The 18,013-nt window shown below is 39.4% G+C and overlaps 1 protein-coding gene across 1 annotated transcript in view; it reads right to left on the reverse strand.

Moving 5' to 3' along the window:
- Nucleotides 1–4,712: 4,712 nt before the first annotated feature.
- Nucleotides 4,713–18,013, reverse strand: part of CALB1 (calbindin 1) — a 34,994-nt gene continuing 21,693 nt past the window's right edge. Inside the window, exons 6-11 of the mRNA XM_089517592.1 lie at nucleotides 13,726–13,803; nucleotides 12,286–12,341; nucleotides 11,181–11,220; nucleotides 11,010–11,063; nucleotides 10,822–10,893; nucleotides 4,713–7,310 (exon numbers count right to left, since the gene is read on the reverse strand). Coding sequence (XP_089373718.1) covers nucleotides 7,197–7,310; nucleotides 10,822–10,893; nucleotides 11,010–11,063; nucleotides 11,181–11,220; nucleotides 12,286–12,341; nucleotides 13,726–13,803 — 414 coding nt within the window. The 3' untranslated portion in view covers nucleotides 4,713–7,196. The remainder of the gene's footprint in view (nucleotides 7,311–10,821; nucleotides 10,894–11,009; nucleotides 11,064–11,180; nucleotides 11,221–12,285; nucleotides 12,342–13,725; nucleotides 13,804–18,013) is intronic.

The raw sequence follows: 18,013 nt of genomic DNA on the forward strand, positions 1-18,013 counted from the left end.
GAGCGCACAGGGCGCAAGCAGTGGCACATCCCATTCAAATGAATGGGCGCGTGCGCTCATGGCGCCCCGTACGCTGCCATGCACGAGCCCCATTGTTTCTAATGGGGCTTGAGCATAGACAGAATTTGCCTTACGCAGGGGGGGGGGGTCTGGAACAGATCCCCCACGTAAGGCAAGGGCCGACTGTATGTATGTATTTAAGCAACTACTTTTGCATGCATAGGACATGATGAATGCTAGGTTATGTTTTGTAGTGTCAAGGAATTTAATTGAATTTAGAGCCAGTGCTAAAGTTCAAAACATTTGGGAAACACTGCTGTTTCTGAAATGTGGACACTTGTACGTTTTTATCTCTCAATCTTGATTCTGTACCTATTAAAGCTGAGACAGAAATAACCACTAGATGGAACCATAACACAGGGGGAAAATCCCTCAGTAAACCAACATTGTGATAAACTCACAAAGCTATTGCACCACTTATGTGGCTTCTCTCTTTGCTTGGAATCAACATGAAATCTTCATTGCTGGGCCAAAATGAATCCAGTAGAGTTCAGATGTCATTCTGCATTAAGGTAAAGTATTTTTACCTTTAGAGACTGCATGGCATAGTGGTTTGAGCATTGGACTACAACTCTGGAAACCAGGGATTGATTCCCCACTTAGCTATGAAACCCACTGGGTGACTTTGGGTAAGTCACATGCTTTTAGCCTCAGGGGAAGGCAATAGCAAACCTCCTCTGAACAAATCTTGCCAAGAAAACCCCATGATAGGTTAGCCTTAAGGTTGCCCTAAGTTGGAAATGACATGAAGACACACAATGCGCACACACAACAGAAAATGTCAGGAATGAATTTTTGAATTGAGAGCTTTGTGAATTATGGGAGAAATTAAACAATACACTTCAGTGTGCTGGCCAGCAACTAGATTTATGGAGGGATCATTTTAAGAATAGAGTGCAGTATTGAACTAGATCAACCCTTTTCTCACAACAAACAGTGGGCAAATCCTATTGCCACATGCAAAGTTCACTCCTTAATTCATTTTTAACATGAACATTATGATCAAAGTAAAATGCATTCAGAAAATGAAGACCTAAGAAAAAGAGTGAAGTGGAAGGGAGCGAGAGAAAAAGGAAAAAAAATACATATAACTAATACATATAATTAGAATGCCTTACATGACTACAAATACCAGGATTATGTAGGCTACAGCCATGGCAGCTAAAGTAGTGTCAAACCGCATTAATTCTGCAGTGTAGATGCATCCTCATCTTTGCTTCCAAAATTGAAGCATCATAGAATCATAGAGCTGGAAGAGACCACAAGGGCCATCTACTCCAGCCCTCTGGAAATCAGATTACATGGGCTGTATTCAGGATATTTTGATGGTATGATACCATGAAAAAGATTGAGACATATACCTTAAAGGCACCAAATGCTGCCTGATCTTGGAAAGATCAGTTAAACAGGGTCGTCCCTGTTTTTAATACTTGGATGGGAGACAACCAAGGAATCTCAGGTGCATTAGGCAATGTTACAGAGGAAGAAACTGGCAAAACCACCTCTGAATATTCCTTGCCTAAGAAAAGCCTGTGCCATTAAGTCACAAAGGACCAAAACAGCCCAGCCTAAAGAGGCAGCATGATGCCACCCCTGAAAGAGCTGGGTGGGCGCCGCAGCAACCACACTCGGTGGCCCCACTCCGGCATTTTGCCACTGCAAAAAAGAAGCGGTAAATTGCTGCTACTTTTTGTGGTGGCTTTTCCTGCCCCGCTGTGGCTTTACAGTGCTGCAGCATCACACACAGTTTACATGCCGTACTGCCGCAGCACCATAACTCTGGTGCACGTGAAATCAGCCGCGTGGCTTCCCAGTAGCATGGGGGCATGCGCCATCTGAACACTATGCCCCCATGCCTCTGTAAAGCCACCGTATTGTGCTGGTCTGTACTGGCTCTAAGTGACTTGAAGGTCACACACACACTCACTCTGCACAAGAGTCTCAATTGACACCTGGAGCCAGCAGGTTCTGCTGTCTGTTTTAATAGGCCTGTCTTAGTCCTGAGGTCACATTCTAATGAACAACATGGAGCAATGCATATATTATATTTTTTATTTTAAAAATATTTCTATCGATTTCTGTATCTGAGGATCTCAGGACAGCATACAATAAAACCAAATTAACAGTTTAAGATCATTTAAAATTGTAAAAATAAAGTCTCAAAGCATATTAAACTATTTAACACCGGTTGTCGTGCCTTTAAGTTTTTTCTGACTTATGGTGACCCTAAGGTGAATCTTAGTCATTGAATAGATCAAACCAGAAATCTTTCTGAAAGCCAAGATGAAGCCATGACATGTCAAACTGCTTTATTTCTGCAGTGTGGCAGCAGCCTTTCTCTGCTCTTGCCTGCCCTTCTACACTCTGGTATCTTCAACAGCAGTTTTTGTATTTTGCCCCATGTGAATAAATATAGGACTTTTCTTTTGTCAAGAGCCAAAAATCTGCCTTCTCATGTTACTGCATGAATTGCCTTTGTTTCAGTGGATAAAGTGTGTTTCACCTGTGTCTTCATTCTCTAGACTGTTGTGTTCTTGATGTGTGGATTCCTGCTTTCCTATCATGGGTTACTACTTAAGTGTCACATAATTTGAGCCCTTGCAGTTTAACTGTACACTGTAATATTTGATCTGTCTTGGCCTCATTTCCAAAGATTCACAGTACTGGTTGCACCATTAGTTACCACTGGGATTTGTAGTCACATGGCAGCTCTGAAAATTGGGGCACTTATATTTAGGTGCTTAATTATGGATGTCTTCTTCTAGAAAAATAGAATTAGCTAGGACTGATAGGCTTGATCAATATGAATATGGATGCCAGCCTGCATTGCTAAATGTTTGTGATGATGAATGTAATTTTCTAATAGCACAAGTGGGGGGGGAGAGATGAGCTTCCTCTAATGACATCAACATATGTAAAACTCCAGTCTCTTGTTGATGTCTTACGTAATTTACCAGACAGCTGCAAGCTTGCATTGCGCACTTGTCCTCTTGCAATATTAAACACTAATACATTAAGCAATTCTACTCATCATGTGAACAAGTGAAGCTGCCACAGACTTTTATTCCATCTAGACTAGCACTCCCTACTCTTATAGTGACTTTTCTGGATCTCACATAGAGGTTTCCTCAAGCCTAAATACCAGAGAACAGAGCTTAGAAAAGTTACTTTTTTGGACTAGAACGTCCAAAAATTGTGGTCACTATATTCTTATAGTGTAACAAAAAACATTTCCAATCTTTGCAAGAATATAGTATTTGTATTACCCAGGACCAGGCATGAGCCTAATACAACTTTCCTCTTAGACACTGTTTTTAGAAGACTTTGGGAATGTGCATCTTAACATCAAAAGTTGAAAATACCAGGAAGGGATGCAGAGTTAATCAAAAGGTTCTCTTTGAATCACAAATTTCAGTCATTGTAAGGATTTCAACCTAGGAAAAAAGGGAGGCCTTAGTCATCATCTGAAGGATCTTGAAAGTGCATCCTTGTGGAAGTTTGTTGTTGCTGCCATTGTGTGTTTTCAAGTAATTTCAATTTATGGCATCCCTTAAGCGATCCCATTATGGGGTTTTCTTGGCAAGATTTGTCAGAAAGAGTTTTGCATTTGCCTTCTTGTGAGGCTGAGAGAGTGTGACTTGCCCAAGGTCACCCAATGGGTTTCCATGTCTGAGCATGGATTTGAACTCTGGTCTCCAGAGTTGTAGTCCAATAGCCAAACCACTGAAACATACTAGATGTTTACTCAGCAGCAAGTCCTACTTTGTTGAAAGGGGCTTACCTCCTAATAAGTGTGTTTACTGCTTTAAACTGAGTTGCTACTAAGGTTGCTTGGTACCCCTTATTGTAAGACATGTATCTTATTTAAGGCCCAGAATGCTTGTCCTACACATTAAGCAAGATGCCAAAAATCTTGTATTTTCAGATATCACATGAACACACTGCCCTCAAATGATACAACAAAAATTCAGGCATGTGTGTGCTCTGTTGCAAGAATGGCTAGTGTCTACTCTTTCCACTCCAAGCCAAGCAATATCCTTAACCCGATAGCAGTAAAATTTCATTCCATGTGGTAGCTGCTGGCCAATCACCACAATATTTCCAGGGGGTTGGGGTTTCCTATGAGATTTGACATTTCACAGGAGCTTGGATGTCTTCACAAGAGGCCCTCTTGACATGAGATTTGATGCAGGCCTTATATAGGTCTGCCTTACATCTCTCTCATTTGGAAACCTGGCAACCCTAATTAGCCACCAAAATAACATTGCTTTATTACATATTTAGAAATGTAGCTAGCTTCAGATATAGCACATATTCATAAACAACCATTCTTCTGGTTGCCTTTTGAGGGAGCCATGTACGAATGTCCCAGTTTAATATTTCCTCAATAATTGTGGTGTCTTGGATGACATAAGTTCCAAATTATCAGCTTCCTCAGTAATATAGCAGCATCTGGACAATGTTGATATTTTCGTGAAACTATGAAGCACAAATCATCCTCTGCACAGTAGATCAAACTACCAATCAGGCATCTAGCATCACAAACATTCACAAGTGAAGGTTTTCCCTTTCCACTTACATATGAAAAGACACATCAAGTGGTTTCATTGACAAGCTAGGTTTTAATCATTTTATAATTCTTAATTATGGCTCTAGGCAAAAATTCAGATCTCTGTTTTCTTTTTTTAATACAGAATGTTTTACATTGCATGGAGAAATTAGAGGTGAGTGAGAAGGTGAAGAATTAGATTATAATACTTGTAGAACTGTCAAAATGGGGACATCTGACCTAGCTAAGCCTCTTAATGTGTTAAGCCCTTGCTCACCAACAGAGATGCTTAAATTAGTACAAATTTCAGAAATGAAAAACAAGGCACTTGCTTGTTGGAGACCATTTCTGTTTTTGTGAAATGATTTTGAACCTTCATGTAACATAAAATCAGCACTTTTATTTTATATAAAATAATTGTATTTGTAGGTATTTTTAAAATTAGCTTGGGCCTGTTCACAAGAAAATGTAACTTTAGGTTGAGATCTTTCCACTGACATGCACATTTTGGTGCCCCTCTTACACTAGTCTAAATTAGGGATAGATCTTCATCTGTAGAGAAATCATACTGGCTTAATAGAACATACTGAAAAAAGAACTGAATCCCATTGAGAACCACTCCCCCAATGCTATTTTCTAAAATTAGTTCCACTTTTTAAACTAATAAATGACTGGATGCAATGCAGACTCTGTACTAGCAATTTTTCATGCTCACAAAATTGTTCATGTATCCCAAAAAAATCTTACAGAAGGCACTTAATCATCCCCTTTAGGGTGATATACATTGGATATCAGCCATTGTAGCTCCATCTGTAGTCAGTGGGCACAAACATTTTCTGTTGAAAATAATGACATGGGATATGCTGCCTGATCATATTAAGTTTTGCTGTGCTTGTTGCCACCAACTCCCACTCAAGGTATATATGGCTGCATTGTAGTTGTGTTGAATATATGTCATTAATTTCAGAAAAACTGTGGGCTGCTTGGATGAACATGAGTGGCTGTTCCAGGTTGTTGTTTTCCCCCCACAAAGAAATAGAAAGTTTTGCTACAATGCTGTCTTAGACCTTTGCAGACCACAAAATATGGCTCTGGGGGCTCCATGTGTCCCAAGTCTCACATGTCCCCACTAAATTAGATTGTGGCCTAACTAAACTGGGCAAATGTGTTATACATCACTTATGAATTAAATCTTTTTTTAAAAAAATTATCAGATAAAGAAAAGAACATAGGAAATACAGAAACTAGACGCCAGAAGTCTTCGTATATTAAATTTAATTATAGATTACACAGAATGATGTAAAATCAGCAGTTTGCGAGAGTCATAATCTGCCAAGTGTGGAAATAGTTTTAGAAAATGGATTGTCATATTCTCTGACACAGCAGCATTCCTTAAAGCAAAAGGTAAAGTACAGTATGAGGTCCATTTGTGTTTCAGTAATTATGCCTGTTTTTATTTTATTGTACCCTTTGTTTACCAACTGCAGTTTATCCAGTAAAAGACACAGTTGTGCCTGCTGGGCTACCAAGGCAGCTTAAAGGCTTCTCATAAAGTTTGGTGCCTCCGTATCCTGAGGGACCTTTGACTTTGCTGTGTGAATTAAGGGAAAGTGGATAGCTGTGAATTTAATAATCTGGTGGGAATTAACACTGCTAAACTATAGCACTGCTAAATTCTCTGCTGTCAATGCTTGCATGCCAGAAACCTATACCTCTCCCCTTTAGTTGAAACCATACATCTAGCATGAGCTGGGGATAGTTATCTTTTTGACTCCAACTCCCAAAATGCTGGTTGGCGGCTTCTGGGAGTCCAAAGAAGAAGCTTTCCCAAGCTCTGTGCTTAGCACGGTTTACAAGTAACAGACTTTATTTATAGAAAATTTATGAGTTTCAAATAGTTTAATATGGAAAAACCAGGCTTTTTGACAAGCACGTTGCAGGTCGAGTAACAATCAATATGTGCCACCCCAGTGCTCCTAATAATACCTATGCACCTTCTCTGTTTTGGGGTTGATTTTCCTGTAGTTCACTGACTGGACCAGCAGACAGCACTACAGTTTGGAGTGTAGGCCATAGTTTGGCCATCCTTTTCTTATGCAAAAGAAAAGCAAACTGCTGTGAATGATCCTTACAACAATTTGCTCTCTGTCAAGCTCTGTTACAATCAGAAAAAAATAAGTAATTGATTCCAGACCTATTATTCTCTCCATCGTGGTCAGAAGGAGCATTTAATTCATAGAGATCATTATTGCTGCAACAGCAAGTGTCAAAGGATAGAACAAGCCCCAAACATATGCTATGGAAACAATGAGCATATTAGGGTGTAATTTTGTTTGTAAATGAATCAACAGACTGGCCCAAACAGAGACATCCTCTTTATCAATCTTATAGTTACAAAAACTGTACATTACAAACAGTATAGAAACAAGCTGAAAAGAATGTGCCATGTATATTGGCTAATTATCTATATGCAGTTTTAAATTTACAAGGTATAAAAGAAAGTAAAGCCTACTCCCTTATAGTGCACAGTTATTTTTTTTTAAAAGATATATTACGTCACTAGTTAAGTGGAAGTGATCAAAGAGCTCTAGTTTTCCCCAGCACAAAGAATAAGAGCAAGTTCTGTTCGGTAAAGCTTTCCCCCATCAGACAAGGCCATAATGTTCTTCTTGTATGTTTCAATGTTGTTCATGTCTAATACCTGTTTTTTTAGAAAAAGAGAAAATGCTGAATTAATTAGAGTTACCAATTCAGGATTGTTCCAGGCCTTGAACTTTACAGATGAAAATCTGAAACCTAGGTACAATCCTTGGTGTTGTCATTAAGCATTATGATTACTAATCGCAGTTACTCATAGCTCGTCCATCAAACACAAACACATGCACACACCATATTTTTCTGTTTGGAAATTAAAGCAGAAATCTTAGCTAAGAGGTTATTCCCAAATCAAAGGGAAGTGGATTATTCCCTTTCATTAATTTGGGGAGATGGGATGAGAAACATTTAATCTAGCCTACTTGTTTCTGGGTAACTTTGGGCAAGTCACATGGTCTCAGCCTCAGGGGAAGGCAAGGGCAAACCTTCACTGAACAAATCTTGCCAAGAAAATCCCATGATAGGTTCACCTTAGGGTAGCCATAAGTCCAAAATGACTTGAAGGCACATAACAACAAAAAATAACCTGCATCTGGCCATAAAGTAGAAACAGAGCAGAGTAGAGCAGAGTTTCCACCATCATGACTAGGAGGGGACGAGGCAGCCAGCTAGGTAAATACATAAATCCTTAGAGAGTCTTTGAAAGTTGCAGCAACAAATCAATTAAGCCTTGGAAAGTATAGCAAGCCACTGCTGTACTTTCGCTCTTGCCCAGAGAGGTACACACCAAACCTGAAGAATTTGCACCCTTGTCTCCTATCTGGAGATGACCCATGACAATGGGAGATCTGGAACTAGGACCTGAGATTTGTCAACTCTAATAAAGTTTCATTGATTTTTTAAAAAATCATTATTTTGTTGGGGAAGAATATTTTGGTCAGGATTCCAGTTTCACTGTTAGCCTAAATGCATAAACTGATAGTACTCTGTAGAGGAGAATTGTTTAGCTTTAGGGCATCTGCTTTAAATACTCATGAAAAGGACTCTTGCATTCTGTAATGTAGCACTACTGTTGTTATTATTATTATATTTATGTGTATCCTGCTCTTTTCCCAGAACTGGAACTCAGAGTGGCTTCACAATATTAAAAAACAATACAATCAAAACAAAAAAAGCGATACATTAACACAGAATTAAATTGTTACAATAGTAAAATAGATTATTTATTAAAAGAATAAAAATACAGTTTGAAAGATAAAAACACTGAATATGATTAACTTTTGCACTCAAATTCTGAATAGCTTTCATACTATATAATGATAGCACTACAGTTCCACTTTTAAAGTGTAATGGTTCCATCCTATGGAATCTTGGGATTTGTAGTTTAGGGAGCAATTTATAGAATTCTCAGCCAGAGAACACTAGTGTCTTGTTTGTTGTTGTTATTGTTGTATGCCTTCAAGTCATTTCCAACTTATGGCGACCCTATCATGCTTGGCAAGATTCATTCAGAAAATGTTTGCCATTGCCTTCCTCTGAGGCTGAGAGCATGTGATTTGTCCAAGGTCACGAAGCGAGGAATTGAGCCCTGGTCTCAAGAGTCTTAGTCTATGGAGCTTATCACTCAGCATTTTAAACTGGCTCCAGCCTCCCGGGCTGAAGCCAGGATGCAGGTGGGGATTATCACTCACTAAATTGCCGCCAAACCGCCATCAGCCCGGGTCCGACTTCTAAAAAGTGCTGGTGGAGTGCCACTGGGATCCACCTTGGACCCAGGCTGATGGTGGCTAATGGTTCAGTGGCGATTTAATGAGCACTAATCCCCACCTCTATCCTGCGTCTGGGCTCCAGCCTGGGAGGTTGGAGTCAGTTTAAAATGCCGAACAATAACAAGCTGTTGCTACAGCAGTTAAAGAAGAATCATTTCACTATAACTGTGTAGTTTAAAAGGCCTGGAGAGGGAGCAGCTAAGATCAAAACTGCAATAGGATGCAAAAGGCTAAAGGCCTTGTTCTATGCCTTCTGGAATTGCAATCCAAATTTCACCCCCACCCCCCACCCCACTTCTTTTACTTACACATTACAAACTAGTCATTGCCAGTGTACACATGCATACTGTATAAAATCAGGCCTGATTCACAAGATCATAGTCTAAAAACCATAGTGGGTAACTGTGGATTTTCAGATGTTTTCAGACTGCTACTCTGAAAAGCCCTCACTATTCCTGTGCTGGCTAAGGCTGATGAGAACTGCAGTCCCACAGTATCTGGAATGCCACAAGTTACACATCCCTGGCCAAAGTAAACTGTGGTATAAGGAAATCTGATTTACACTGAATCACACCTGTAGTTAATTTAACTCACTGTATTCTATGATCAGAAGCCCTCTTCCAGGGTTGCAAACAAGCCGTATTTGGAATTTGAACCTAGAAATTAACTGCTCAGCAAAGGCTCTTCTGATTGCCATATCGTGAGAATATAACATCCCCCAGCACTCGAACTGATACTTGATATGTGAAAAAAATATGATTTTCCCTTTCCTACCAGGTATAACTATTGCAACTGCTAAGTGAAAATATTTTTGTGAATGTTGGACATTTCTCTGTCACTGACATTGGGCCTGTCAAGTTTCACTTTTGACACACAATTAGTGTTTACCCTTTCAAAGCAAGTGATAGTCAAGGTAAAAAGAATGCACTGGTCCGTATGGTTGAGATAGTCAATCTTAATCCACACCAATAGCAGGGGGATGTCACATCAGAGCAGCCTTGCCCAGCTTTATGCCCTGCAGGTGTCTAGATTTCAACTCCCATAATCCCATTCTACCATAGGCAATGGGCAGGAATGCTGAGTGTTGAAATCCAAAATATTAAGAAGGCATTGGGTTGGAAGAGACCAAACTATACAGAGTGTGTGCTGTTGACCTTAAAAGAAAGTCATGAAGGATTCCAGCACTGAATAATGTCCTACTACCATTTTATTGCTACTACACTGTTAAGATTTCTTGTGGGATGTGCTGTTAATGTTACACACTTCAAATAGTCTAAGCAGAGTTTGGAAATACTACTCTTTCCCTCCCTTTGTACTATAGCTTACTCAAACCCCCACCCAGCATGGCCATACTGGTTGGGGGATTGTGGGAGTTGCAATTATTTTTTCCCCAAGCTCTGGCTCTAAGACAGCATTCACCAACCTTGGTATCTTCCAGATATTTTAAGCTATAGTTTCTGCCATTTCCAGTGAGCATTGTCTATTGCTATATCCCCCAGACTGCTTCAAAGGGATGGAACCAAGTGTTTGGGGAGAAGATTAACTAAAGACAATGTACATCATTGGACCTTTCAAAAACAGCATCACAAAAACACAATCCAAAGAAATAAGATAAAATAACCACGGGGAGGGGGGGGGAGGGGGAGCTGAGAGGAACAGCAATGTAGCAATAGTGTCAATGACTGCTATCTGATTCTGCACATATGAATGCACTCTATTGTATTTGGAAATCTAAATTTATTGGATTATAAAGCCTGCAGTGTTCATTGTCTTGGTCGTTGGGGAGGGGTAAAGCTTTAAATACTGTTTAAATGTTCTTCTAATGAAAATGAAAGCCATTAGAATTACCGTTTTGTTCTTTTCACAGAGATCTTTCAGTAAAGCATCTAATTCATTTTCATCTATGTAGCCATTTCCATCCTGAAAACAAACAAATAAGATGACATGAGCAGTTGAATTATTCCACCTGGCAGAGCATGTACAATAAGAATGGTTAATTCACTGGGAGTTTAAATTTCAAAAAATAGACTACTTACTGAATCAAATGTATCAAATGCTTTATTAAACTCTTTTGCACACATTTTGACACCCTAACAGTCAAAAGAAAAAGAAAGTATTAGAATAATAGTGGATGGGATATTGATAGGTGTGTATATAATATATATACAGTACATATAATTTCATACTTAGAATGTGATGTTGCATACCTGAAATTTAATGAGAAAATTCTCCTGCACTGGGAGCAATCTTGGGGAAAAACACACAGATAATTCAAAACAATTACTGAACAGCTGTAGTAAGTAGTAAATATTGACTTCACAGAATTATTATTATTATTATTATGTAGCTTATAATATAAGATGGCTTACAATTTAAAAACTAAAAATGTACAAAAAGTGAAGATTACTATGCAATTAAATTATTCACAGTATTAAACAATGCAAACCTATATTTGAAAGGATAAGATCAAAATTAAAAAGATAAAAAGCTATTTGAATATAAAAAAAAGTTTAACCTGCCAACAGAAGAGGCTGAGAAACAGTTCAATAAAACAAGTTGCAAAATCTCAATGCCTTTGGGATGTAACATTATTTGTGAGCAACTCCCTTTGTGCATACCTCTTGTTCAAATGTTTTTTAGGATGAAATCTCTGTGGCACGTGGGAGGTCATCTTAGAGGCCAAATAATAATTTTGATCTCCTTCAAGGACAGAGAGTGATGGCCCCACTGTCAGAGAAGCTATCCCGGATGCCTCCCCCTGTGCCCATTGAAACATTTGCTGCTCATATCCTCCCAGCATGGGAACACTGATTTTGGAAAATAGAAAACGGATGGGATACAGGGCATGGGCCACTTAGGACAGGCTCCCAATGTACACCCACCCAGGTTTGATTCCCCACCTGCCACCCAATACAGGGGAAATTTATACTACTCATGAAACTCATTTCTATAACTCGCCTCCCATTACTTGCAATGAGAGGGAAACGTGTTTTTAAAAAATCCAGTGTCGGTCCAGTGGAGGGAAAGTCCTACCAACCTAAGCCTGGCAGGGCTTTCAATATGGCTGTTTGTCCTCTTTGAATTTTGCAGTCCACACCCACTGCTTGTACCTTGGCTTTTTCTTTCTATAAGAACAGAGTTCTATTGAACATAAAGTTTTGATGATGATGATGATGATGATGATGATCATCATCATCATCATTTTATTTGGGCTTTGACAATTCAAACTGCTTCTCAACATTCTGAAGTTACTTTTTCTTTCATTTGGTGCTTATTGCTAGTCTCCAGTTTTTCCTCTATAACTGTACATACCTGGCCATTTCAGTTAGTTCCAGTTTTCCATCGTTGTTTTCATCAAACATCTTAAGCTGAAAGATTGTTATGGGATTAATGAGAGGAGAGGTTGTTGTGTGACTATTTTCTACACAATGAGAAAATGAAAATTTTCCCTAAAACTGTTGTTGATTTGTCTTATCAGGGGACACCAATCCATGATAATCCTGAATTAGACTTCCAGACATGGATACCTGGCCCTTCAGTTCCTTGCTTTTAGGTGGACACTGAAAATGTTCTCACCCCAACACTCATCTTTAAAGACAAGATTCTTTTCCTACTACAATGTATGCATTTCTCATACCTGCTTTCATAGCTCTTTATACTATATGGGTCCCTGAGTTCTGCTTATGGAACAGGGTGCTCTTGTGTCTCACTTGCCCCTCGCCGTTTATAATCTACAGTGGAAGACTAAGAGATCCTCCAGAAAAGTATGAGAAGCAGCGCAGGAAGATTAGATGGAGTCAATGCCTCTCTCACTTCTGTACATGGAAGCTTCACATTGATCCAATATCATTTCATTCAAAGAAGAGTGCCCTAAATCCACTGTTGTTATTTTTAACAATCCACCTTGTTTATCATTTATTTATTAATTGTGGGCTGTCTTAAGTACATGTAATATATTCAATAAGCAATAAAAAAGATGGATAAGAATCGCATAAATAATGCATCAATGTGGGAACCATAATAAATTCATCAGCTATTTATTAATTGTGGCCTGTCTTAAGTACATGTCAATATAGTCAATAAGCAATATAAAGGCAGGATAAGAATCACATAAATAATGCATTAATGTTGGAACCAAAATCAGGCAAAATATGATTGACTGACTGACTGATTGCTTTATTGATTGATTGAATTTATATCCCCCCTTTCTCCCAGGATGACTATTATACTGGCTGTTTACACTTTCTCGCCACCAACCAATCCATATGATTATTCACAAGAGCCAAATTTCCACATCATTAGGACAGAATTGTAATTTTGTAAAAATAATACTCTAGCCAGCTGTGTCAAAATTTAATTGGGACAGTGCCAGTGAATCAAGTTGGTTACTACTTCCATTTTGGGTGCCTGCATTGCAAGCCATTGTTGAAAGCAGTTTCAATCTGCCAGTACCACTGCTGTGAAACAGCCTTCCATGTATGGCAACTTGCACAAGTTCTAGGGAAATGAATGAAGGCTTCACTACAGGAGTACCTGCTAGATTTCTCCCAGTCAAAACTTTGTTCACTTGGACATCAGAGTTCCTCTTTTGGTGTTCAGTGCGTGTGAAGCTTCTGATGCATAATTCAGAGCAGAGTGTGAGGGATCAAAATATGGTAATGGGAAAGAGTGTTTTAGCTTCTCTGTGAGTGTATTCGCACGGAAACTGGATGAACTAAATTTCCCGAATGAAACTGTTACTACTGTTCTTACCATGATGTCTGTATATTCTGACAGCTTTGAATCCTCAATCTGCTTGTTTGCTTTCTGTAGTAAGTCTTTCAAAAAGCTCTGTAACAAAACAAATATGTCAAAAAAGAATAAATATATTCATCTAGTTTGCTGTTTTGGGGGAAATATGTTGTATGACATACAATAAATGTTCTGTTTGCTTTTAGTATAGAGAGGCTACAATTTTATTTATGCTTAGATAGGAATAAATCCCAGTGTACTTAATAGGATTGGTTTTTAAGTAAACATGCATAGGATTACCCTGTAAAACTGAGTTGTGTCATCATATTAAGGAATGAAGCTATTTGTTGTTGTTAGCAGCCCTTGAGTCGGTTCCAACTCATGGCGATCTTGTGGATGAGACATCTCCAAGAATCTCTATTTTCTACTGCCTTGCCCAGATCCTGCAAGCCCTTGCCCATAACCCACCCACCCCAGTTGAGTTTATTCATCTGATTTGCAAATATATATATTTTAAGGCTGAACCCTCATTGTGAGATTTTCCAAACAGAGGACTAGAGAAGATCTGGGCCCTGAGTTCTGGGAATCTACTCAAATTGGGTGTATCTTGAAGCAACATCCCCAAATCTCTTTTGAGAGTAGTCCACTAGGAAGTAAAGAGGATCTCTTCCTATTTAACCTTGTAGATTTAACCCGTAGATTTAACCAGTGCCTTCTCTTCCAGCAATGAAATGTTCTGAAGAAAATATGGTACACTACATCTCTTTGACATCTATGTGTAGGCGTCAAGAGGGAAAGTTCTGCTCTAATGCCCTGCCATCCAGAAACCAGCCCTCATAGACAATTGACTCCCAGGATAGGGCTTGACTTGCAGTACAACTGAACCAAATCAACTTGCTGCATAAAAATATTCCCTAATCCCACCTCCAATAGGCACAATGAAGGCCCTAGTAGGAAATAACCAGAGCTCAGAAAAGCTATTTTTTGGACTACAGCTTCCAAAATTTTCCAACTAACACAGCCAATGACTTTTGTCAATCACCATGCTGGCTGGAGGACTCTGAGAGTTGTCATCTAAAGAAATAACCTTTCTAAGTGCTGCAAGAAGTCCATGCCTTCTCCTATTGGCAAGAGGGGAGCCATTTCTGAATGCCACACTACAGCAGGCTGCATCTATAACTTAAAGGGTTTTCACACACACACACACACACACACACACACACACACTTACCCTTGTAGACAGGGTACCCAATTAAATTGTATGCATATATACTAGGAATGGCTTCATATATGCAGGTTTATTGGATAAATAGTAGTCATAGCCATCAACTTGCTTCAGCAGGTAAGTTTCCAACTAACACAGCCAATGACTTTTGTCAATCACCATGCTGGCTGGAGGACTCTGAGAGTTGTCATCTAAAGAAATAACCTTTCTAAGTGCTGCAAGAAGTCCATGCCTTCTCCTATTGGCAAGAGGGGAGCCATTTCTGAATGCCACACTACAGCAGGCTGCATCTATAACTTAAAGGGTTTTCACACACACACACACACACACACACACACACTTACCCTTGTAGACAGGGTACCCAATTAAATTGTATGCATATATACTAGGAATGGCTTCATATATGCAGGTTTATTGGATAAATAGTAGTCATAGCCATCAACTTGCTTCAGCAGGTAAGTGATAGTTAGAGACTACCTCTAATAGTAATAGGTATGTGATAGTAAGAGACTACCTCTGATAATAAGAGACTACCACTTGCTCATGCAAGTCCTACCACCAATTATTGATGCAGCTAAGCACACTGAGTAGCCCACACTAGGATGTGTACGCAGCACTTTATTAAATGTACAATTTCCACTCCAGCTACATATAAATAGGTGAGGTGGAACTGTTTGTATTCTACTTTGCTTTAGTATCTCCCCCACTATCCAAATCTACCTGGTTTTGAACTTCGTCCTCTAATTTGCATTCCTAGACAAGCTTCCTCTGTAAAAAAAAAAAAATTGTCATTTAAACTAGCTTGTGTCCTGCTTCAAGTTTAATGCCACTAGTCACTTATTCTAAAGTGTGGTCGTCTCCTTCAAAGATTGATTCCATGACTGTACACCTCCATTTTCTTTCTTTCTTTTTTTTTTGCTAGCAAATTTGAAGGAAAGCAGGAAGTTGCTATATTGACCTTCAAACACAAGCCACTTTCTGTTTTCCCAGCAGATTAGTCAATTGGCCTAGTTTGGTGACATTTAAAATTCTCTATTAAGAAAGACATTTGGAGAACTTGGGAATTGTAAAGGCATATTGGCTGGGAGCAAAACACTCATGCACCTGCGCTAACTTCTTAATACTATTCTGTGGAGGATTGTTTCGTTTTGATGTTATGAACCAGATTTTTAGCTTATAGCTCTAACAGAAAGAGAAAGTTATTGGTTAAATGGTGTGACGGATAAACTTTGTGTGGAAGAGCAAGGACCTAGCTGTAATATGAAACTGGTGAATTAAGCAAGTCATTCCTGAAAAGGGGATTACCCACCAGAAGCCTAGAGTCCAACATTTCTAAAGGATACCAGCTTGCAAAATGCTGTTCTAGGCTGCTGTCACACTGCAGAAATAATAAAGTTTTACACCGCTTTAACTGCCATGGCACCATCCTGTGAAATCCTGGGATTTGTAGTTTATTGTGCCACTAGAGCTCTTCAATAGAGAAGGCTAAATATCTCACAAAACCACCATTCCCAGAATTCCATAGCATTGAGCCAAGACAGTTAAAGTGGTATCAAACTGCATTAATTCTGCATTGGAGATGCAGCCCTAGATCATATCTGAATAATAATAATAAATAATGGACCTTTTCCCTGGAGTGTGACCAAAATGGTAAAAGGTCTGGAAACCAAACCCTATGAAGAACAACTTAGGGAGCTGTGTATGATTAACTTGGAGAAGAGAAGCCCCAGAGGTGATATGACATCCATCTTTAAATGTGTGAAGGGATGACATGCAGAATATAGAGCAGGCTTGTTTTCTGCTCCTCGAGGGACCATAACATGAAACAATGGATTCAGTTTGTAAGAGAAGAGATTCCACCTAAAAATTAGCAAGGCTTTGTGGTGGTAAGAGCTGTTCAACAGTGGAATACACTGCCTTAGAGGGTGACAAACTCTCCATCTTTAAATGGAAGCTGGACAGCCATCTTTTGAAAGTGTTTTAGTTGTGACAAGACTACATGGCCCTTGGGTTCCTTCCAACCCTTTGATTCTATAATTCTATAACAGAGAGGCTCTCTATTTAAACAGTTTTAAAAGCAAAAGGTAAAGGTAGTGCCTTTACATGAATGTCTAGTCAAAACTGATGGTGGGGGGAGGGGTGTGCTCATCTCCATTACTAAGTCAAAGAGCCAGCATTGTCCAAGGACTGCTCTGGTGGTTGTGTGGCCAGCATGACTGCACCAAACACTGTTACCTTCCCACCAAAGTGGTACCTATTTATCTACTTTCATTTGTATGCTTTTGAACTGCTAGGTTGGCAGAAGCTGGAACTAGTGATAGGAGCTCACCCCATCATGCAGAACTCAGGCCTTGAACTGCCAACCTTCTGAACTTCTGATCATCAGAACTAGTGTCTTAACCACTAAGCTACCACACCCACATCATAAAACTGTCCCTTAGGCCTACACAGAGTAGGGGCTGCATGGCTGAATACTTTCCTTACATACAGAAACCAATACGTTGGAAAGAAGGTTAGTGTAGAATCCTTGGCAGTAACGTCTTGTTGTTTCCTCTGAGGAGCATGCAGTCATACAATCCCAAGGAAAGATGCAGCAGTAGACTCAGTTGGTGAAATGGTAGCCTCCGCTAGAACTGGGAATGGGTCAGTGCCTCTACTCATTGCACCTCCCTGTGTATCTCCAAAACTAAATCTGGAGAACCACCCCCAGTTGCAATATTACCTGTCTGGGCTGGTTTTACATAGATTCATGACATGCTACCCAATGACTATTTGGACAATTAGCTATTCTATTCTAAGCATCCCACCCCCCATGGTCTCTAGCCCTTCTAGAGCCTGAGATATGGCCCAAGAATATGTGTCCCTACTGTTTTGCGAGGAACAAGGCTCCTATTCCCGTTAGATGTTTAGACAATAAGTGAAGTCTCATAGCATCATAGACATTTGAATTGTGGAATGACCTTCACCAAATTTCCTGGGTAAATTTTTCAATGTGGAGTGTTTTTATAGAGCTTCTTGCATATAATGCTTAAAAACCAATGGAGTTCAGTCACAGGAATAAGGGAATAAATTTAATACCACAAA

This window comes from Sceloporus occidentalis, unplaced genomic scaffold, assembly GCF_023333645.1.
Source record: "Sceloporus occidentalis isolate IW3139 unplaced genomic scaffold, rSceOcc1.0.p SCAF_3, whole genome shotgun sequence".
NCBI classification, from domain to species: Eukaryota; Metazoa; Chordata; class Lepidosauria; order Squamata; family Phrynosomatidae; genus Sceloporus; species Sceloporus occidentalis.